The following is a 23734-nucleotide window of genomic DNA, read 5'->3' as shown; positions in this document are numbered from 1 at the left end:
CTAGGCTGAATGACCCACATCCAGGTGCTTCTGTTGGCCAGTCTTAGGCTCTGGGGAGGCTTCAGGGACTCCTTGCCGTTCCGGTTCCCTGCAGCTTGGAGGTGCAGGCCTCTGGGAAGGAATGTGGGGAGGTTGGTAGCATGGACTGCACAGCCCTTGGTGCCCTGGCCTGGGCCAGTCTTGCCCACAGCTCTCTCCTGCCCTGCAGTAACAGTCATCTGTGCAGCCCCCGGAGCGGATGGTGCTTGGTGGCGAGCCCAAGTGGTGGCCTCCTACGAGGAGACAAATGAAGTCGAGATTCGCTATGTGGACTACGGAGGATATAAGAGAGTGAAAGTAGACGTGCTCCGGCAAATCCGGTGAGTCCAGGCTCCTCGCACAGGCGCACACCTTGCTTAGGAGGGGATGGGTTTCTGTTGGTTGGCTCAGTTCTACTAAGCCTGGAACATGGGTTAATTCTTCTGCTACCTGCTCTGCTTTAGCATTCTGATAGAAACAAACTCCATTGCTCACCTCAGCCAAACTAAGCCAGATAGGCCTATCTTAGAAGAATTCCCCTGAGTATCATATGGCAAAAGCAAGCAGGCTTTTTTTTAGGAGTTTGATGCAAGAAGATCCTCTGAGGTCAGGCTTGTGGCAGAACTGGCAGCCTGCCTTCAGGTGTATGGGGGCTGAGCCCATCATGGGTATCTGCTGCCCATCATGAGTATCTGCTCTGCTTCACCCTGGACTGCTGGGCTCATGATACTAACAGAAGATAACTACCTGCCTGGAGTGGAGTTGGCCCTCAGGGCCATGTTCAGTGTGTTCCTTTCTTATTGCTCTAGGTCTGACTTTGTGACCCTGCCTTTCCAGGGAGCAGAAGTCCTTCTGGATAGCGTGATGCCCCTGTCAGGTAACAGGTGTGGGGGGGCAGTTGAGAGTAGGTCTTTTTCTTTGAGAGCCTCATTTTCACCTGGAGGGCTTATGCTAACATGGATTGCTGCCACTGTCAGTTTCTGATTGATAGATAGCTTTGGGCCGAGGCCTCAGAACTTATATTTCTAAGTTCTCAGGTAAGGCTAATACTGTTGGCCCATGGACCACCCTTCTAGGTCCACTGCTCTAGAGTAGGGGTCCTCAGACTTTTTAAACAGGGGGCCAGTTCACTGTCTCTCAGACCGTTGGAGGGCTGGACTATAGTTTAGAAAAAAACTATGAACAAATTCCTATGCACACTGCACATATCTTATTTTGAAGTAAAAAAACAAAACGGGAACAAATATAATATTTGTATTTGCATGTGGCCCGCGGGCCTAGCTTAAGGACCCCTGCTACAGACTTTACCTGGGCCTCCAACTTAGAGAGGCTTCTGCTGCAGGTGCCTTCCAGATGCAGTCCAGACCCAGAGTCCTAGCACCTGAGGTTGAGGGCAGGCATTGAGACCATCGGCACTCCTCAGCTGGGCCTCAGCGTCTGGGGGCGCTGTGGGGACCACACTAACACACACCTGTCCACTGTGGTGTCTCAGACTGATCACATTGCCGGAGGGAAGGTGACTGGCAAATTACTTAGCCTTGATTCCTACCTCCCCGCTCTGGAAAATGGGGCTTTACCTGTTTTTCAGAGTGGCCAAGGAAATTACATGAACCTAGCAGCTGGGATGTGGACACTGGTCAGGTAGCAGCTACTTATGACCAGGAGTTTTATATTTACTAGTCCCTTGATTTCATGCTCCTCCCTCCCAGGTTTGCCCCATCTAGTCTTGTTCTTGTCTAAGGCAATGAAATGCTTTAGAAGCACTATAGTCTGACTGTAGTAGTCTTGTTGGCCAGAATGCTGGGCAGGGTCTTCATTTTTGTTTCTCTTTTATTACTTTGACCATGCTCAACCTTCTTCTCCATTTCTATGTCTCAGGACTTATCCAGGCTCAGCTGAAAGGTTCCCTCCTCCATAAGATATTCTCAGACTTTCATAAACCTGCCTCTCACTTCCTTACCATCTCTTGCCTTGGGTGTGTTCTTGCATGAAACTTCTATAATCTGACGAAGAAAGCTGCCTCAGTGTCCTGCCTGCTGTTCTATAGTTACTGCCGGTATTGGGCTGTGTGGCCACTGCCTGGGTTTGAATTCCACCTGCACCACTCTCAGAGCTGGTTGACCTTCTGCCTTTGTCTTACATGTTCCCACTTATAAAGTAGGGTAGCACCTGCCATCTTGTAGGGTGTTAACTGATGCAGTGGAAGAATGTATCCAACATGCTTAGCCCGGTCAGCCCCCAGATAAGCGGTGGTGATGATGTTTCCATTGAAGGCAGAGTTTCTGTCCATCTGGTCCTCTGTAGGTGGATAGCACACAGCAGGGACCCTGAGTGTGTGTAGAGACCTGGGCTCTATTCTTGACACCGGTGGCTCTCTCAGGTGAAGGTCTCAGGCTCCGTGGCAGTATCTGAGGCCTTTTACTTGGAACACACCTGGAAGTGTGTAGGTGACAAGAGCACCTGGCCTCAGTGAGAGTCTAAATGCTGCTTTTCCTTCTCCTAAAGACGATGAGCACTTCTCACCTGAGGCGGATGCAGCTGTGAGCGAGATGACTGGAAACACAGCACTGCTGGCTCAGGTGTGTGGCTGGTGGGGGGGGAAGTGGGGCAGGTTGCACAGGCTCTGTTTGAGGAACCTCCCAGCTTCTGCAGGGCCCACCGGCCTCACTCATCCAGCATCTGGGCCACTTGGGAGCTGACCTTTCAGTGCCTGCCTTCCTGTGGTTCCTGCCCTGGGCTGGCTAGCCGTCTTCACAGAAGAGGCACACGAGGTCACTTCTAAACAGACTTGTTTTTCTGTTTGTTTTCAGGTGACAAATTACAGTCCAACTGGCATTCCTTTGATCCAGCTGTGGAGCGTGGTAGGAGATGAAGTAAGTTCTGTCCATTTCCCTGCATTACTGGCCAGCAGTGATGATTGACGTGGAGCTAATCAGAGGATGTAACTACAGACCAGGGTCTCCCAGGGGCAGTTACCGATGTCTGGAGCCCTTTGTGGTTGACACAGTTGGGAGTGGGTAAAGGGCAGGGATGCTGCCAAACATTTTACAGTGCACAGGAGAGCTCCCACAACAGAGAATTATTTGGCCCAAAATGTGGGTGGGCCTTGCTGGACCTTCTGTCCATTGCGTTTTCCTCTCCTCCATCGCATGGTATTAAAGCTTAGATTTCTCAATGCATTGGAAAGCCTGTCCTCATGCCAGTAGAATACAGAAGTAAATGCCCCTGTTGGCCCAGAAAATGAGTCACTCCCCCACCACCACCTGTTGCCACGGTGGCCGCCTAAACCTGTAAGAGGGAGCATCTCACTGGCTTGAGGCATGGCCCCTGGGTGCCGTGGGCAGAGCTTTCAAGGGGACTTTCTCTTCTAGGTGGTGTTGATAAACCGGTCGCTGGTGGAGCGAGGACTTGCTCAGTGGGTAGACAGCTACTACACAAGCCTCTGACCCCTGCCACAGCCGCTCGAGTCTTTTTTGCACTGTTGAAATTGGGCTTGACACTCAAGGCAAAGACTTTACATCAGAATAACAAATGTTGTCTTCCTCAGAAGGTCCTGTTTTTTTGTTGTTTTTTTTAAATATTGCAGTCATGTTGAGAAAGGTGTTTCGTCTCTGAGACAAGGAAGGAGCTGTGGGTTCTTTTTAAAGCCATAGGATGGTGTTTAACAAGCCAGTGAGGTTAACCTGGTTCTAAGCTGTTAAAAAAAAATGTGGAAGAAAAACTGTCTCAACCAGTTGTCCCATTCTCCCCTCCCGCCCATTCCTCTCTTCCTCCTTCCCACTCCCCTCACCCCCAAGCCAAACCGATTGGAGCGGACAGGCCACGGGATGTGCTGCTTGTTTGAGAGGGTTTCTTTTGCTCCAAAATCTTCCTTCAGGGAGCAGGACATGAACTGACTGATTGGTACTGATCATTTGTACAGCTGACGTAAATGAATTTATGATGTTACCCAGTTTTTATAAACTTCACCTAGGTGTCTAAGAAGACAGACTTTTTAATGCATATGTAAATACAAAGCAATCAGAACTTTCTCTGGCCTTGGTCCGTGGGAGAAGGGAAGTGTTTGTTACCCGGCCAAGCCTGGTTGTGATTTGTAACCGTTTTCTATTTGTGCAAACACTGTAAATACGTGTTTAAAAATGTAATATTTTATACAAGATACACTGGAGAACAAAGGGAACTCAAGGTTTTTCCACTTCCGCAGTCCAGCTGCCCATCAGCTCCTCCACTGGGGCTCCCATGGCGCCCCACATATTGAACAGGGTGACTGTATGATATAGATTGTGATCCGGGATTTTTTTTTTTCTGTACAAATTTGTTTAAAAAAAAAAGCAGCTCATTGAATTACCTTGCAATGGTGTGTTTGATTCTTTTTTAAACTGTCTTCCTGCGTTGTGCAATTTTAAAATAAGTAAATTAAGCTTATATAAATCTTGAATTGTATACTCTAGAGCTTTGAGTTCATTTGTTCCATGGTGAAAAGGGTTGGGGAATAAAGAGGGTGGTTGTAGCATGGTTGGGCTGGAGAGCTATGGCTCTTTGAAGACAGGTTATCCAGAAATTTCCACCTGGCCTTTTCCCCTCCGTGACCCACAAGGTGGCAGCAAGAGTCCTCTGGCTTCCCCAGTGAGTATCTCAAAAACAGCCAAGCTTGAGTTTAAAGCGCTGGTTTCCAGAATTCTTTGGTTATGCTTTTTTTTCCTTCTTTTGTTAAACCACACCAGAGGATACTTTTTTCATTGCTTTTCAAAGAGATTGGAAGGGAGGACAGAAGGGGGGAGGAGAGAGAGAGAGAGAGAAAGAGAGAGATCCGAAGTGAGAGAGACATATCAATTGCTTTCCGCATGTGCCCTGACGGGGGGTGGGGTGGGGACCATACCCGCAACCCTGGCGTATGACCTTGACTGGGAATCATGCTCACAATCCTTCTATGTGTAGGCTGATGCTCTAACCACTGAGAACACCAGTCAGGGCTGGTTATGCATTCTTAAAGGTCTATTAAGTTATTACCACATAGTGCTAAGAATGATATAAAATATACATACATGTTGAGAGCAGATGATAAATCTTGACTTACCAGTCCTTCCTCAAAGGCAGGCTCAGGCCTCTGGGGGTCTCTAGGGAGCTGAGATAGCCCCAGGGTCCTTCACACGGAAAGAATTCTCCCACAGAGCTTCGCTAACGCCTGGTTAAAGCCTCAGTTTCCCTCATCTGTAGGAAGAGGTGGTGAATGGTGCCCATGAAGTGAAATCATGGACCTGCGCCTGCTGTGCAGAGGGGCCACATGAGCTCTCATGCAGTCTAGGCTGTCAGTAGTCCCAGTCCCAGCGGTGATCAGTGTGATTCAGCCAAGTCGTGTTACAGCAGGTCTTGGCCTTTTTTGTGCAGCCCTCATCACTGGAGCAGCGAGGGAATACGGGAGACCTCAAGTTAGTTTGGGGAGAGCTTGCAAAGCCTGGTGTGCAGATTTGGACTTATATTCGGGAGCCATCAAGGGGTTTTAATGGAGGGAACTACACAGTTTTGGTGCAGGGAGGAAGATGGGGAGGTGGATGAACCAGAGACCAAAGCCAGGGGCTCCCTCTGGGATGTCTCCTGGGTGACAAGCAATGGGGTCGGCATCCCTGGATAAAGGCCCCATGGAGAGAGGGGAGAGCAGTGGGGGAAAGGAGGTGGGTTGCCCATGTGTCTCAGGTTCTTTCAGCTGAGCCTTTGGGGTTTAATAAACATGCTGGAGGTTGCTGAAGGCATGTACTCTTTGAAAAAACACTTCTCCGATTGTTGTGAGCCTTTCTAGGGTTCTGGAAAAGTTGATTTTGACCATTTTTCCAGTAATCTTGTCACTTTTTTTTTTAATCCTCACCCGAGGATATTTTTTCCATTGATTTTTGGAGAGTAGAAGGGAGAGGGAGCGACAGAAACACCAATGTGAGAAAGACACATTGATTAGTTACCTCCCGACCAGGACTGGGAGCTGCAACTGAGGTACCTGCCCTTGACTGGAATCAAACATAGGACCCTTCGGTCCGCTGGCCGACACTCTATCCACTGAACCAAACCAGCTAGGACAATCTTGTCGCTTTTACGGAGGAACAGATTTACAGATGTCTAGCGCCACCATCCTGGCATGTACTTTTTAGACTTGTTCTTTGAATTAATTACCTGTGCACCACCCAGCGGACAGCTTAAGTGTGAGTTTGAAAACTCCCAGGAAAAGCCATTGCTGGAGAGAGGTTGGTGGCCGGGGTGCTGGAGGGAAGTGGGATGCTGGGCGGAGGAGGCTCGAGTTCCCAGCCTGTTCTCATTTCAGATACTTGTGTTAGTGACCTCCCCTCTGGTCCTCGGGGTACCCCTCATCCAGCCTCAGTTATGCCACGCAGTGGTATTTCTCACCATCACAGGCTTAGGATAAAACATTTAGCAGCCAGAGTTATGGAGCAGGGTCACTGTTTCGGACACTGCTGTTTTATAGGTAGACGTGGTCCTCATGACAACCCAGTGAGGCGGGGACTGACCCTGGAGGTGGGAGGTAGTGACGGGAGAAAGTGGGTTTTGGAAGGAACTGAGCTGAGACGCAAAGCCAGGCTTTGCCCCTGCCAGGTTCTCCCAGCCATGGCTCCTCTGAAGCCATAGGAGGAGGATGGTGCCTTGTCCTGTCTCCCCAGATAAATGCCACTGTGGGTAAATGATCGGCTCATGGGAAAGTTTTGAAACTTAGAATGAAATAAACAAAACATTACAACAGGAGAGATTAGTTATTTTGCTTATATGAAACATGAAAATTTTAGTGATGTAAACCACACCAGGAAACCCCTGTAGCATCTAGGCCAACAGGGTGAGCCTTCTAACGTCTGCTGATCTCAGAGGAAAGCTTAGCCTCCATTGAGAAATGTCATAGAGACATTTGGGCAGGAAGATGGAGAATCTAGGTGTTTCTAGACCAGCACTGTCCAATGGAAATATAGGAGCCTCCAGTGTAATCTAAATGTTTCTAGGAGCCACAATACAAAGGAAAAAGAAAGAGCTGTAATTAGTAATAGTTTGACCCACTATCATTTCAATATGTAATGGACATTAAAAACATTAATGAGTTATTTTACTCAGTCTTTGAAATTGGTGTATATACGTCACGCTTCCAGGCTGTCCATCCAGACTAACCACAGCTCAGGTTTTCAGTAGCCACAGGTGGCTTGAGACAACCTCTGATGGCAGGTGCACACATGCTAACAGCCTTCTTTCTGCATGTTCTTACCTTATTGAGGAAGTGCTGGGTTCTTCTGCACATTTTCCCAGATGAATTTCAGAATGATTTGGGGAAGAGGATCATGGTCAGTATTCTGAAAAATAACGCATGTTGTTGGTTTGGTATAAAGTTTTATGTAATCTGTGAAATTGGGCTTGTATATTATTCAAATTTATTGTTTTTTGCCCTTTCCCTCCACCCTCTTTTTTTTGGGGGGGGGGGCTATACTATCTGTTCATTTCTAAGAAAAGTAAATGATTCTGCTATTGTCATGTTTTCCAGTTTCTCTTTACAGCTTCTTTTGTGAGTTTCAGTTATGTTGCTTAGTTTGAAAGAGCTCATGAAAGGTATTTCCTCATCAGCATTAAAGTAGCTCTGGTATCCTGTTTGGTGCTTTGTTTTGAATTTATATCCTTTTTCTCTGTCGTTTTAGATGAGGGGCTTATAAACATGTTGCTAGGATTACTTTTTATTTTTAAAATGTGTTTTTATTGCCTTGGCTGGTTTGGCTCAGTGGATAGAGCCTTGGCCTTTAGACTGAAGGGTCCTGGTTCGATTCTGGTCAGGGGCATGTGCCCGGGTTGTGGTCTCGATCGTGCAGGAGGCGTCCAATTGATGATTCTCTCTCATCATTAATGTTTCTATCTCTCTCTCCCTCTCCCTTCCTCTCTGAAATCAATTGAGTTACATCTCCATATACCAACTCATTGTGATACACCCACAATGTTGGTATATTGGGATGACGCTCTAACCAGCTGAGCACGTGGCTAGGGCTAGGATTATTATTACTATTATTATTTTTTTAACCCTCACCTGAGGATATTTTTCCATTGATTTTTAGAGAGAGTGGAAGAGAGGGAGAGATAGAAATATCGATGTGAGAAACACATTGATTGATTGCCTCCTGCACGAGCCCCAACCAGGGCCCAGGCTCAGGAGGAACCTGCAACTAAGGTACGTGCCCTCAACTGGAATCGAACCCAGGACCCTTCAGTCTGCAGGCCGATGTTCTATCCACTGAGCCAGACCATCTTGGGCTAGGATTACTTTTTAAGTGAAATCTGCAAAGTCCATAAGTGAGTTTAACTTGTTAATTGTGATCACTGTTGCAGTATTATTTGCCATTTAGTTCATTTTTCTATTTTATTTTTTTTCTTTTTATTTGCTTGATTAAAAATTTCCCCTCTAGTAAATTTATCATTTAACATCTTATTTCTGTGCTAATAACTCTGATTTATATTTCTCTCAGTATCACATACTTAGGGCGTCCTTCCTCCTTAAACATTAAGGAACTCAGCAGAATGTCAGATTTCTGTCCTTCCTACACACACACACACACACACACACACACACACACACACACACACTGTCTCCTGGGTTTTGTTGGAACATATAGAATAAAGTTCAGAATTCCAAACTTCTCACATAAACCTCTATCTTAAGGATCTTTTTTTTTTTTTTTTTTTTTAAAATATATTTTTATTGATTTTTTACAGAGAGGAAGGGAGAGGGATAGAGAGTTAGAAACATCGATGAGAGAGAAACATCAATCAGCTGCCTCCAGCACATCTCCCACTGGGGATGTGCCCGCAACCAAGGCACATGCCCTCGACCGGAATCGAACCTGGGACCTTTCAGTCCGCAGGCTGACGCTCTATCCACTGAGCCAAACCGGTTTTGGCCTTAAGGATCTTTTAATGGTGACATTAAACTTGAGTCATGTTATCAAAAAAATGTTTTGGCCCAAACTCCTTTTTCACCAGTTTCATTGCTCATCTGTTTGTTGTATACTTGTTCCTGAGTTCGTAATTATGATTTGCTTCTAATTTCTTTGGAGTGTTTCTGAATTTTTTTGTTCTCAAAACACGCATGCATCCTTGCACATCCGAACCTTCCTTTCTGCCCTGATACAGCAACAGCTGTTAGCTGAGCATCCCTGATGGAGTGGCTGTCTCCTTGCCAGAACTTCTGACTTCCTGCCTCATAGGAGGATTGTACGTCTTATTGCTGTTGAGCTTGGGCTTGGTCAAGGACAGGTAGGTAGAGGTGGTGTGTGTCCCAAGGCAGACACTGTAAGAGGCAGCGTGTGGCTCACGTGCCTTCCCTCTAGCCCAGCGTCAGCCACATTCCAGGTGCAGAGTAGACCATGCACCTGGGTCCCAGCGTGAAGACTAGAACAGAGATGCAGCCAACCAGTGGTATATGAAGCAGTGAGGTATATTTTTTAAAATGAGCTTTGTAGTATAATATATATACATTGAAGTGCATAAAGTGCACAGATCTTGAGTGTGGAATGGGATGCATTTTTACACATAATGGGTAATCAGCAGATGAAGATACAGGAATATTTCCTGGACCCCAGGACTTCTCTCATGCCCTTTTCTGGTTTATACCCTCTCCCTGGATGACCAGTATTCTTTTATTTAAAAAAAATTTTTTTTTGTCCTCACTCGATATGGTTGCCTCTCCTACACGCCCCAACTGGGGACTGAACCCGCAACCTAGGTATATGCCCTGACTGGGAATTGAACCCTTCGGTGTACAGGACGACTCTCCAACCAATAGCCACACTGGCCAGGGCGACCAGTGTTCTTGTATCGCCCTGAGATTAGTTTTGTCTATTCTGGAATGTCGTATGAATGGACTCGTCCACTAAGGATGCTTGCTGCTTCCGCTCACCATGGTGTCTGGGTGTGTGCATTCCGCTGTATGAATACACTGCAACTTATTTACCCATTCTTTGATGTTCATTTAGGCCTAGTTTGGGGCCGTATGAATGAAGCTGCTATGATTCATTCTTGTGTTTTTGGTGGATTTGTTTTCATTTCTCTTGGGCCTGCACCTGGCACTGCTGGGCCACGGGGTAGGAATATGTTCAGCTTCAGTAGTTACTTGCATATTGAGACATTAAAAGGCTCACCAGGTGACTCCGATGTGCTGCTGGGAAGGAGAACCCTGGTCCGGAGAGACAGCTCTAAATGCTTGCTGCCCAGTTAGCTCCCCTCCCGAGGCCTGCTGAGTCCTGCCAGGTTCCCCAGTTGCCCTCCAGTAAACCCCTAAACTGTATCTGTTGTTTGCCACCAGTGAGTCCTGTCCAACCAGACGTGTGGTTCCAGTCTGGCTCCTACCCTCACCCCAAATCTGCTTCAGAGGTAAATTCTCATCCCCATCGTCTCTGTTGATTGGGCGCCAGCTTCCAGCCTCTGTCTCCCCTGCCAGAGCCCTCGCTACCTGCAGCAGCCCAGCTCGGACTCTTGCCCCATTTCTTCCTTCTGTGCCCGTGGACATGTGGACGTGGTGGCGGTCGATCCACAGCATCTCCAGTCCTGAGAGCACAGCAGGGTTGACATGAGGCTGAACTGGCAAAAGCACGTCAAGTACTTAGTATGGGCCCTGGTGGAAAGAGCTCACAAATGATGCTGACATGCAGATCACTGAATGCTTCCGTCAGCCTTCATCACCGAGTTCGGACGGACTGCACGCCACATGGAGAGCTGCACGTTCAGTAAGCCAGGCGCTGGCCACCAGGGCTGTCGAGCTCTTGAAATGTTTCTTGTCCAAGTTGAGCTGTGTTGTCAGTGGAAAATATATACTTTACGAGAAGAAGAATGGTTACATGTTAGAGGAATACTGTGGTTATAGCGGGTTAAATGAAATGCAGTCACACTTGTTTTTTTCTAAAGGGTGGCAAGGCTGGGTAAGGGCACACCATTTAGAGGTCACACCCTTTCAGATAGTGTTTCTCAAATTGGGGGGCTCTGTGTAGAGTTTATGGCCTCAAAAGATCTGTCCTCCAGTCTTAGTTCTGCCCTGTGATTGTTCAGAGGATGAAAAGAGATCATTTAATTTCAATAAAAAACTTACCTAAAAAAAAACAGATACAAGCAAACACTCCACACAAACCCTGAAGTTCTCTGGTCTTGAACCACTAGATGGCGCCACAGCACAAGTTTCTAGAAATAATCCCTCCTACAGTAGTTGCCTTAGAACAGGTTCTCCAAGGGGTTCACTCTCATTCTCAGATCTTACCTGAAATGCACATTCTCAGGCCACACCCCAGACCCCCTGAATCAGAAACGGTATTGTAACACCCACCCAGGTGGTTCTGGTGCACACTGAAGTTTGAGAATTGCTGTCCTATAATTGGCTTTGGGGTAGCTTGGGTAAGCGAGTAGGACCCCGGGCACAGAGGGCTTGCTGGAGGGGCAAGGGCGGCAGTGGGAGAGGGGAGAGTGAAGGAACAATTCCAAATTGTCCACGTGTGGACAGAACTCCTACAAACCAGGGAGCAGTTAAGGAGCAAGAGACTGGGTGGTGGTTTTGTACTTTTCTTTTTAGATAAGGGATGTCAAATGGTGTCACTGGGGAACCCCCATTTTAGGGCAAAGGCCCCAGTCCAGGAGCCTTTGGGGCAGCCTTTGTGGCCACTAATGGCTGTTTATTTCTTCCCGTTCTGAAACTTCACCAAAGCACCGCTGTGTTAATGGACTAAAATCTTGCAACCCTCTCAAGACGATCCAGGAAAATGGATGCTCAGAAATGAAAAAGAAGCTTGAGACCAGGTGGGAAAATCACTAGCGAATTAAAACCTTATTTCTATCTTTCCAATCCTATCTGTGTCCTGAGGGGAGGCCAGTGCCAGAATGAACTTACATCTTTTTATTTTTTTCCTGACAGACAAAATTCTTTTTGCAGGTGGCTACTGAGCCTTCATAGGGGCAATGCATCATGCAAATAATTTTTTTCTGCTATGATGTGTACAGTTTAGTTTGATTTATTTTTGATGTCAGAAACAAAATGGAAAGTTAAGGCTTTAAAAATGAGCGTGGCTGGCTGAATAAATAAATAATATGCTCTTGGCCAAAACCTGCCAGTGCCTCCGTAATTGCCCATTGATTCTTTAATTCTCTGCACTTTAACATCTACAGAAATTAAGAGGCCACAGAGCATGGACATGTCTTTTGTTAAACAAATTAGGGAAGCGGGGCTTTTAGAAGGAGTAGCCCTGCCTGGGCTTTGACTTAGCATTTAAAGGCAGGAGGACGGAAGTCAGGAGCCTCAGACAGTCTCCTCCAGGAGCAGGTGGGCCTCCCCTTGATTTCCCGGCCATGAATATTTATGGCGTGTCCACGGGCCTGAGGACACACAGAACACAGAGCCACTTAGCAACAGGAACGCGCACGTTCCTGGGGGAGGCAGGGCGTCTCCATTTCTTTTAGGGAAACCACTCTGGGAGGTTTATTTCTTCTCATTTCCAGGTTTGACGTGGGCACCAGTCAACCTCACCACCCTCAGGGGAGACCACTGATGCCGTCTTGAAAGGCTGTAGAGCCCCGTGTGGGCCTCCGGGCTCACCTCACCCTCGGCCTTCAAGCCAGTCCTTCCAAACTGCGCAAAGTTTAAGGTCTCGCTTGACCTGTGTGGCTCAGTGGTTAAGCATCGACCTATGAACCAGGGAAGTCACGGTTCGATCCCTGGTCAGGGTATATGCCCAGGTTGTGAGCTCAATCCCCAGTGTGGGGTGTGCAGAAGACAGCCGATCAATGATTTTCTCTCATCATTGATGTTTCTGTCTCTCCCTCTCTCTTCCTCTCTGAAATCACTAAAAATATATTTTTTGTTAAAAAAGAAGAAAGGTTAAGGTCTCTGATCTCTGTCTCCCAGGACTCTCTCCACTGCTGGCTCTCCCTTCTTTCCCTAACACATGGCGAGGTCCCTGCTCCAGGAAGTATTTCTGAACCCATACCTTCAGCCTCCGCCTGTCCCCAGAGCACCTTGTATCCTTTTGCTGTGACATCACCTCTTGGTATTGAATCCCTTGAAAGCAAGACATAAGTTTTTTAAGTTTCTGAAACTCTGGCATATGAAACATCATAGGCCCTCAAAAATATTTGGTCAGTGAAAACTTGGTGAACAGAGGATGAAATGCCCAGAAAGTCACTCCATGACTATTTCCTTGTCCTTTGGGTTCCAGCCTCTCACAGCCCTGTCAGGAAGGCCTTCCTCCGAGCCCCGTAAAGCCAGAGGGAGGTGCGTTCAGGCAGAGCGGGAGGAGGTTAAATGAGGAAACTCGCCCAGAGCACTTCACTGCCCATGCACCATGGCGAGGAGGTCTGGACATGTGGGGCCCATCCCACCTTAGACTCCGGGGGATCCACGCTGGGTCTGGCAGGACATGGTGTGAGGTCAAATGGAGGAAAGGCCATATCCTGCTGGGTTTTAGACCCTTGAACACCAGGGTATCCGACCACAAATGTGTGCCCCTAAGGCTGAACCCTCCCAACTTGCAAAGGCAGTCCACAGAGACGAAGCCCCCGGGCCGGCATACTAGCTAAGAGCTCTGTAATCTCAGGGAAGTTACTTAACCTTTCCAGGCCTCAGTGCGCATCTGTAACCTAGGGCCAGTAGTAATGGTGCCACCTCAAATTGTGGGAGGGATTACATGTGAAGTTTCTGGCTCCCAGCATGTGCTGGGTAAGTATTTTGTTTATGTCCTTCAGCTGTTGCTTGGGTGGGGGTGAGGACAGGAGGATGTGCTGATGTTTCTCTGTAGAAGTCTCTGAAACAAGGCCATCTTTGTCTGCTTTTGGGGGTCTTTCTAGGGTGGGGTCTACCTCCTTTTGGACCAGGGAGCCCCATCATTTCCTCCACATTAAAGACCCAACTGCTGGTCTCCCCTCTTCTCATCCCCTGGGACCACCGTGGAATGCCTCCTGGGCTGTAATTATGGCTCCAGGGTGAGGCTACCATCCAATCACCTGCTGGCCAGGCTCCTGCCTCCAGGGGCCCTTTCCTTCTGAGCTGGGCAGGGGGATGGGGATGAGGCTGGGACCCCCTGTCCAGGCATGTCCTCAGCTGGCTGCCTTCAGGACTCCTCACGCGTCTGTCCTCTCTCAGTCCCAATTCCCCTCTCCCTCAGCATCTTCATTCATTAGAATTCTCGCCCTTCCACTTATCAAATCCTCAGCGCACCTGCCCGTCTCCGCCACTGTCAACATCCCCGCTTCTTGTGTCTCCTGCAGCCTGGCGCCGGGCGGCTCCTCGGGCAATTATGATTCCATCCCCAGCTCCCGTCGGAAGTCTTTGTTCTTCTCTCTGAACGTTCCAGCTAATTTCTACCGACTGTTTATTCAGCCTTTGTACTGGCTGGCTTGTGACTTAACTCAGGAAGTACAGCCCCCAGAGGGAGAGAGTGGGGACACAGAGCAACAGTTAGGACAGGAAGGAAAGACACTTCAGAGAGTGAGGGGGAGAGGCAGGAATTTGGAGGGCCCATGGGGAGGGAGGATGGGGGGGCCAGCCAGGCGCTGCTTTTTGGGTTAGCATTTTGGTCTAGTTCTTTACCATGTAAGTACGTGTGCATGTGCCCGTGGAGTGCAAACCCGTACATACGCGCAGGAGGCAGGAGAAAGCTGTCAGTGGCCACCACTGTCTCTGTCAGCCTTTTGTTCTGCAAAGCAGTCTGAGAGTTTGAGAGGAGGTGTCGGGCAGGCAGAAATGCCCTCTGAAGAGAAGAATTGGGGGGCAGAGAAGATGGTCCAGCAGGGAGGGGACAGAGAGGAGGGGCTGGAAAGGGGGAGCCGGACGGGAGGCTGGGCGGCCCGAGGAGCACCGCGCCACCTGAAGCTGTCTGCTATGCGGTGCTGCTTGTGCTTCCCCGTGTTCAAGACTGTGTGGTTTTTAGGCATCAGCCTTGTCTCTGAAGTTGCTAGGGATGTGGGGAGGGGGGAGATGTTGCGTTTGGTTTGTGAACTGATACCAGGAGGCAGGGCTGCGAGCAGATTAGGAGGAGCTGGGGATCTAGAGCTTCCAATTATTGGGGGTTGGGAGGACGCTTGGCCAGAGCTTTGACTTGTGGAATGGGGGCTCGAATCAGTGTTACCCCGCAACTGGGAGCCAAGAGACCCCAGCCAACATCTGGTGTTCTCTTCATAAACACACACGCGTGCTTTCATATAAAATGTGTCAGTGCAAAATTATACATAACGAATATACATAAATTATGTACAGTGTGTTAAGTATAGTTATAAAGGTATAACGTCATATAAGAGAAAATAGAAAATATTTAAAAGCAAACACATATGTAATACATGTATAATACATAGAGTATACTTATAGTACATAACCATGTATGTAATGATAATATCCATAAAATAGAGATGTCATCATGTTTTAAATATATAGCTATAAACTTTCTACAAAATAGAATAGAAAAAAAATCTTGTGCTACAAAATTAAGTCACATCTTCTATTTTTTTCTTCCTGACAACCTACCTTTATGGGGAGTGTTTGTTTACATGTTTAACCTTACTGATATATAACTGGCATACAATAAAGTTGCACATATTTAAGGTGAACAATTGGTACACTGTGACCTACGTACACACCTGTGACCCCATTACCACAGTCAGGATAATGAACGTATCCATCTCCCCCCAAAGTTTAGTCGATCCCCTTGTGTTGCCTCCTGTCCCAGCCCCGCCTCGCTCCCCGGCCCAGGCAACCAATAACCTGCTTCCTATCGTTTGTGTTTTCTGGAATCCTATAGATGGAACCAGACAGTGTGTATTCTTTTTCTGCCGGGCTTCTTGCAGCATATTTTTTTGAGACTGTCCATGTGGTTGCACTATCCTTGGTCTCTCCTTTGTATCGCTGAGCTGCATTGAATGGATGTACCTCACTTTGTTTACCCAGCCACCTGTCCAGGATATTTGGGTTTAACATTCAAATGACAACATCTCCATGCCCCCCAGGCCATGAAATGCAAGAAGTTCTTCTCTCCTCCCAGGTTTTCCCTTCTTTCTCAAGAGCCCCAAGGCTGCAGGGTTCATTCCTCCCTGGATCAGCACCTGCTGGCAGCATGGAGACCTGCCCTGGCTGTGTGCTGCCTCGCTCTGACCCCATCGTCTCCCTCAGCACAGGCAGCCTGGGTGTGTGAGGCAGGCCAACATGCCTTCCTTGAGTCTGTGGCTCCTTAGGGAGCTGGGCAGGACAGGTCCCAGAGCCATACGCAGTGTCCAGGCAAGCCCTACTTTAGGACAAAGACTCTGTCAGGGTGTTCTCCAGGCTTTCCGGGGTGCACATGTGCTCACACTCACATAAAAGTTCTCCGAATGCTCAGTCCACTGCTGGCCTAGAACCTCGGTGCTGCCACAGTCTCCAGCTGTTACTTCTGGAAGGCTCTGGGCTTTTTTAGGAGCGGCCCTTCGTGTTCCCTCCAGCCTCCTACCTGGCCTCCCCTTTTCACTCAGCCCCCCACAGCCACACTGGCCGCCTTGCTGATCCTCAAGCCACAGGAGCACCTCCGGGGCTTCGCACTTGCTGTTCCCTCTGCCTGGAATACTCTTCCCCCAGATGACTTCTCCTTGTCCAAAATTTCACCCGACACGTCGTGTGTGTTTTTCTATGCATCGCCATCTAATGCACCATAGTTTACTCCTCTCTCTTATTTACCATTGTCTCCTCACCAGAATAGAAGCTCCCCGAGGGCAGTAATTTGTCTACCATGTTCATCAGTATTCTCAGCTCCTAGAGTGCCTGGCACATAGTAGGTGCTGAAGTAGTTGTCAAAAGGACGAATGAATAGACGAACACCTGGGCTCCTTGTGCTGGAGAAGAGCGTCCCAATCTGTCCAGGACCAATAACCTAGAACGGTGGGAAGCTCCCACACTGAGAGCTGAGGGCACCGAGCTCTTTGGCAAGTCCTGATAGGGCCAGCCCTGTGTGTCCCGAGGCTGAGCTGTGGGGGCCTGAAAGAACAGCTCCTCCAGTTTGCAAACTTTTAAAAAAACAGCGGATTCCTTTACCCCCACCCCCCCACCCCTCCCCAAGATCTTCCTGGAATTTCACTATGCAAAATAGATTAAGTAGATATTTTATTAGACTCACAGTGGTTCTCAACCTTCTGGCCCTTTAAATACAGTTCCTCATGTTGTGACCCAACCATAAAATTATTTTCGTTGCTACTTCATAACTGTAATGTTGCTACTGTTATGAATCGTCATGTAAATATCTGATATGCAAGATGGTCTTAGGCGACCCCTGTGAAAGGGTCGTTCGACCGCCAAAGGGGCCGCGACCCCCAGGTTTGGTCTAGAGTTACATTTGTAACATGTAACTTGTTAAATGAGAACGCTGAGGCTGCTGAAAATACCAGTTTGACTAAATGCAATGCACCGGCTCCTGGAACAGAGAAGGGCATTAGTGGAAAGACCAGTGAGAGCTGCGTGAAATGTGGTGCTTATGTCACAGTGACACACCCCTTTAGTTGCTTCGTTTTGATAGACATGCCACGGTGACGTACAGCGGCAGGTTTTAGGAGAAACTGAAACCGGGTCAAGGGTATTCAGGAAATCTTGGGACTATCTTTTTTGTTTGTTTGTTTGATATGTTTTTATTGATTTCAGAGAGGAAGAGAGAGATAGAAACTTCAGAGGGAGAATCATTCATCGGCTGCCTCCTGCACACCCCACCGTGGGGAATCAAGGTCGCAACCCGGGCATGTACTCTGACTGGGAATCAACCCTGACCTCGAGTTCACAGGTCAATGCTCAACCATTGAGCCACCCCCGCCGGTCTTTATGACTTTTCTGTGAATGCAAAATGATCAGCAGAAAAAGTTTATTTAAACATTTGTACTGCATTACACAATGCCATTTGAAAAACCGAAAAACATACACCCACGCCTTTGTAATTATGGATGACAAGTAACATCTTCCAGAACATACAAATGATCACTGTTTTGCTTGGGTTACCCAATATTGAAAAAAAACAACACCAAAAACCTTGACGTTCTCAGCTAAACAGTTGAAGATGGCAACGGATTTTACCAGCTGCTCGCCTTGTGGTCTCAGGATGTGCTCCAATTAAACCAGGAAAGCTTGAGGCTTGTAGAAAATGAGTGAAGCAGACAGTCCAGTTGGTGCCATGCTGGGGTGCAATGGGTTAACATTTTCCACAGAGCGCACTGGAGCGCGCATGCTGCCCTGCATTGTCAAAGAGTTTAAAATATGTTTGAAAGGTGACACTGGAATCAAATGCTTTTGGAGAACCCGTGAAGCATTGCTGGGGCTTTGCCACACACAACTTGAAAACCACTGGTCTAGTCACAGTTCCCATTTTACAGATGAAGAAACTGAGGCCTAGGGAGGAGATGAGACTAAGGTCTCACCGCAAGACAACCTCGTTTTTCCCATCACAAGATTTATTCCTATGGCTGGGTGCAACTGGGTTATTCTTTCTAACTGCTAATCAAAAGTCATCGAATGTTTCACTCTCTTCTCTTTAAAAATATATTTTTTATTGATATTGGAGAGGAAGGGAGAGAGAGACAGAGATAGAAACATCAATGATGAGAGAGAATCATTGATCGTCTGCCTCCTGCACACCCCACACTGGGGATCGAGCCCGCAACCTGGGCATGTGCCCCGACCGGGAATCGAACCGTGACCTCCTGGTTCATAGGTTGACACTCAATCACTGAGCCATGCTGGCTGGGCTCTCTTCTCTTCTTGATGGTCATTTATGCTATTTCCATTCTTTAAAATTTTAAAAATTATTTCTTTACGCTATTTCCATTTTTTAAAGCTCCAATGAACTATCTCGAATATGTCTCCTTATTCATGTATGTTGCTTCTCTAGGGCATAATCCTAGAAGTGCAGTTGCTGGGTGATTGGTGTGTACCCCCTCAACATCACTAGAAATGCCAACTTGCTCTTGAAGAATTGTACCCCCTCTGCAGCAGTGTGGCTCCCCAGCATCACCAGTACCTGTTGTGGTCAGGATGGAAGGAGGCAGTATCCCCCGTTTCTGTGGTATTCAGCCTTAGGCCAGTCACTTCCCACTCCCAACCCCCCACCCCCCAGTCTGCATCTCATCTGTGACGTGAGGAGGTGGGCCTCGCTAAAGTTCCTAATCTGAGTGTACTCAAAACTAAATTTTCACGACCCCTAAAAACAGATGTTCTTGCAGTATTAGATAATTGAGAAAATACGACATGATCCTGGGCCACTGTGAGTTCAGGGATGATTTACAATGAATTTGTATTTCATTAAGTGCCATGGCACAGAATGCATTTTGCAGTGGCCGTACATGCATTGGTGATCAGCGTAGTTGCTCAGTTTATGAAGCATTCACAGTGCTTTCTACACGTGTGGATGCACACTCCATAGCCCAGATGTGTTCATAGGTCTCTCTTCTCCACCCACGGAATCGGGTGGACTAGAGAGTGTCTGTGATGGGGAGGGCAACATAGTGGCTTCAGAGAGCCGTGGATTTGCATCCATCCTGCTTTTGCCATTTACTAGGGGTGTGGCCTCGGGCGAGGTGTTTAACTTCTGGGACCCCAGTTTTCTCCTACATGTGCACACACACCTCAGGCATGATTCTAAATGCACTTTGTATATTAACGTGTATGCATAGCACAGTGCCTTGTACTTCAGTGCTCTCTACATGTTAGCTCTTACCATCTCAGTTAATCTTCCCAACGATCTTACAAGGGAGCTCTATAATATTCACTTATGTATTCAATAGCTATTCATGGAGCATCACCATGTGTACAGCATTGACTAGGTCCTGGGGCTGCGTCAGGGAATAAAACCATCTCAGGTCTCTGCCTTACGGAGCTGGTCATTAGCCACATTTTACCCTTAAGGATGCTGGAGCCCAGAGCGTGGAGGGCCTTTTCTGAGTTCACACAGTGACTAGGCCAAAGGCATAGGACAAGTTCCTACGCCCGGTTCCTCCCTCCATACGATGCCTGCAGCAGCTGCTCTGGTCTCTCATGACCTTGCTCATGACCCTTGGACCAAGCAGGGCACATGGGCTCTGTTTCACGGTTTCCTGTGCTTGGGACCAAGTCTGTGAGTGGAAGCCCTAAGAGGCAAAATTGGAAGCTGTTGGCCACGTTTTCTTCCATATGGAGAGTGTCATGCTGGAGGGAGAGAGAACAGCCAAGGCAGAGAGAAACAGAGATGGGGGGTAGGGTGTGGGGAGGGAGGGGGGGAGAGAGATGTGGGGGGTAGAGAGAGAATGAGAGATGCTGGTGGTCGTGGGTGTAGAGAGAGAATGAGAGATGCTGGTGGTCCAGCCACATTCCTCTGTTTCAGTTCCTGGAGACCCAGGATCCTTCTAACAAACTCCCTTTTTTTGCTTAAATTTGCAACCAAAGGAATCCCACTTAATGGAATGGGATATGGCAAGTGCCTACAAGCAACTGCTCTAAGATTCTGAGTTCCTGCCACACCCTCCATTGCCTGTTGGCATCCGGAGCTGAGAGTGTCCTGTTCTTAGATAACTTTGCAATAGATTCTCTACCTTCAGAGCGTGTGGCTGCAACCTCGCTCTTCATAAATCAGACCGGAGCTTTCTGCATGGAAAAGAGCCTCAGCCATACATCATTTTTGTTTTCCTCTTGGGGAGAACAACTATGCTACAGCAATAACCTGCCACGTATATGTCTCAGAGCCCTATTTATATAGCCATATGGATAAATATATATAAATAGGACTGTAGAATAATAGATTAAGGGATCTGCTCATCCATAGAAGACTTATGGGGCTTTCAGGACCTACTGGCGGCCTGATTCAGTAAGAAAAATGGGTCTTCAGCAGGATGTGGCCAAGAATTAGATGAGCCCGTCACCTGATGGAAAGCTCACTGGGGAGATGGAGAGGTGGGGTGGGCTGTGTGAGGAGCCGGAAGTTTGGCAGACGAGCCGTAGGAGCAGGGTAGGGCTCAGAAAAGCATGAACCCTGAGCTGTCTTCCCAGCTCAGCCCCTATTTTTCTGTGTGACCTTGGGCAGGTCATTGGCATCCTCTGAGCCTCGGTTCCTCATATATTAACGAGGAATGTGGACTCACCTCTAAGGTCAGCTTTTCCCACTCTGACATGAACAGGACTTTGAGCTCTGTCGTTGCTGCCCTCAGAAGGTTGAAAAGATCTGTTAGGTTGAGGCCATTCCTAGGCCTCGAACATCGCTGGTGTTCTGCATGAGCCGTATAACTTCTGGAGGCTCAGAAGGGACCCTTCACAAGACCAAAGGTCCTGGGCAGCCTGAACAACCATAACAGCAGCTACTACTGTGGACTCCTATGATTCTGCATGATTGGGTGCTGTAGGCTCCTGGTCTGCAGCTCACATTTATTGAGCCCTTACTGTGTGCTAGACACCATTCTACATACTCTGCATATATGATCTCGCTTCATCCTCACAAGAATCCAGGGAGGTAAGGACCATTATTTTCCCCATAAGTGGATGAGGAAGTGTGCACAGAGAGCCCCAGCGGCTGGTCCCAGGCCACACAACTGGCAAGTGATGGTGTTGAGACACACCTGGAGTCTGACCCCAGCGTCTGCCTCCCTGATCTCCGCTGTGGACTTCCCTTACACACGGGCAGAAACTGAGGCTGCAACAGGTGAACTAATGTGTGAACAGCGGGGTCCTTAAATTTCTCAGGCCTGTCAATTTCATGGGAAGGAATATAGAGAAAAAGTATTCTTGCCGCTCCTCGAGTTTCCGTTTTTCCACAGTCAGTCAATTTTTTTAAAAAACAAAAGTCTATTTACGGAAGCCACATAGAGGATCCAAGATAACCACACCTGTTGGCCGTGCTCCAGTGACCCCCCCCCCCACCCCAATCAGAGGTGTGCCTGATGCTGTGGGCTGTGGGCTTTTTCAGGATTGCAGACTATTTTTTGTTCCCTCTGTGGTTGCAACCAGGCTTTTGTGACTTGACGAGGACGCGTTTCTCCTGGGGTGTAATAGTGCAGCTGCCATTTGACCTAATGCCAAAGAGGAAGCATTTGCTGTTTCGGGAGAGTCAACCCTAAAGCTTCCTTCTCCAGCTCCTGCCTTTAGAACAGGCGTTACGGAGGCAGGGCCGGGCGAGACTTCTGCCTCAATAATCCTTCAATCACCTGAACGCTAATCCCGAAATTTTATTGAGCACTTATATTGTGCCAGGCCTGCTACTGAAGACTGATTTAATTCTCCTAACAACTTCTCAGGGGGTATTGCCACCCACCCCCTAAAGACAGGGAATGGAGGTACCAGGGTAAAACAGCTTGCCAAAGGGGCCCCAACCAGCAAGGAGATGACCAAGGACTGGAACCTGGATTCTGCACACTGAGCTGTTAACGCCAGACTCTGCTACTTCCAGGACCAGCCATCAGCTGGATGGAGGAAAATGAAAATGTGAGCCCCTTGCTCAACAATTAAGGATTTCATAACGATGACAGCGGAGTATTAACTGATTGTGGGGTCCTTCCTTCTGCGTGTGACTGCGGGGGACACATGCCCAGGAAGTCAGCGCTGATTACCCGGTTTGGGCATTTTCCTGGCCTTCTCCAGCTCCCCGGGCCTCTTTGCTGAGACTGTTCTCACAATGACAAAACCACCTGGGCCCGGGCAGTGTGCCTGGGGACACCCTGAAAGCCTTGACAAGAAGCGGTGCCCCTGGGCGTGAGAAGGCCGTGGACAGCTGCAGCTTTCTTCCAGGCAGGAGGCAGACAGGGTTCAGTGCCTGGACTGGGCACCCTGAGGCCACCTTCCTGCGCTCCTTGGCCAAACCCCGCCCATCTTCAGGCCGAACGCTGGGAGTCCTGAGCGCCCTCCTGCCATCTTCACTCATCCTGTGGCTTTGTCCATGACGGGGCCTCCCAGAGGTCTGGAGAGGGCCAGACCTTTGCCCTTTCTTGAAGCTTTGCTTTATTAAACCATAAAGAAATGTCAACTGTGGTGCATTTCAAATGTGTACATTTTTAAAATTAAGGCCATTAGCACAAAAAAATAATATAATGCAATATGTGTGCTTTTCCCAAGACAGTTACTGGATTTATTCATTCATAGCTCACACAGACAGTAGAATCTGGTAAAGGAATATAATTATTTTTTTCATTTTTATTGAGCTAAAGTGCACTATCCTATGTATATAACTTGATGGTTTTTACATATGTATACCCCTCTGTAACCACCATCCAGGTCTGGATTTCTATAGCACCTGGAAGGTTCTCTCATATGCTTTGGACGTCAACACCCACCAAGAGGTAACCACCATCATGACTTCTATCACCATTGGTTGGCTTTGCTGTTCTTGAATTTCATATAAATGGAATAAATACAGCATATATATTCTTTTGTGTCTGGCTTCTTTCCTTGAATGTAATGTCTGAATTCATCCATGTTGTTGCTTGTAGCAGTGGTTTATTTTTATTGTTATGTGGCATTCCATTATGTGAATACGCACAATTTATTTACCCATTCTCTTGCTGACGGGCATCTGTTATTTTCAGTTTGGAGCTATTATGAATAAACTGGTGTGACTGTTTACTATAGTCTGAATGTTTATGCCCCCACTGCCAAATTCTACTTGGAAATCTAATCCTCAATGTGGTGACATTTGGAGGTGGGGTCTTTGGAAATAATTAGGTCATGAGGGTGGAGCCCTCATTAATGAAATTCGTGCCCTTATAA

The 23734-nt window shown here is 47.8% G+C and overlaps 1 protein-coding gene and 1 long non-coding RNA gene across 4 annotated transcripts in view; both read left to right on the top strand.

The window, feature by feature from the left end:
• Positions 1–4464, top strand: part of AKAP1 (A-kinase anchoring protein 1) — a 31444-nt gene extending 26980 nt beyond the window's left edge. For all 3 annotated transcript variants that reach the window (XM_036340477.1, XM_036340478.1, XM_036340479.1), the window contains 5 exons: positions 209–359; positions 828–895; positions 2524–2597; positions 2829–2891; positions 3390–4464. In XM_036340477.1, the coding sequence (XP_036196370.1) occupies positions 209–359; positions 828–895; positions 2524–2597; positions 2829–2891; positions 3390–3464 (431 nt within the window). In that variant the 3' untranslated portion in view covers positions 3465–4464. The remainder of the gene's footprint in view (positions 1–208; positions 360–827; positions 896–2523; positions 2598–2828; positions 2892–3389) is intronic.
• Positions 4465–8856: 4392 nt separating this feature from the next.
• On the top strand, positions 8857–23392 carry LOC118672302. The gene is made up of 2 exons (XR_004973031.1): positions 8857–11823; positions 23243–23392. It is a non-coding gene; the product is annotated as an uncharacterized LOC118672302 (long non-coding RNA).
• The last annotated feature ends 342 nt before the right edge of the window (positions 23393–23734 follow it).

The sequence above is a fragment of the Myotis myotis genome, unplaced genomic scaffold (genome assembly GCF_014108235.1).
Source record: "Myotis myotis isolate mMyoMyo1 unplaced genomic scaffold, mMyoMyo1.p scaffold_m19_p_17, whole genome shotgun sequence".
Taxonomy (NCBI): Eukaryota; Metazoa; Chordata; class Mammalia; order Chiroptera; family Vespertilionidae; genus Myotis; species Myotis myotis.
The sequence above is the reverse complement of the archived record's forward strand: the minus strand, read 5'-3'. Positions and strand labels throughout refer to the sequence as shown.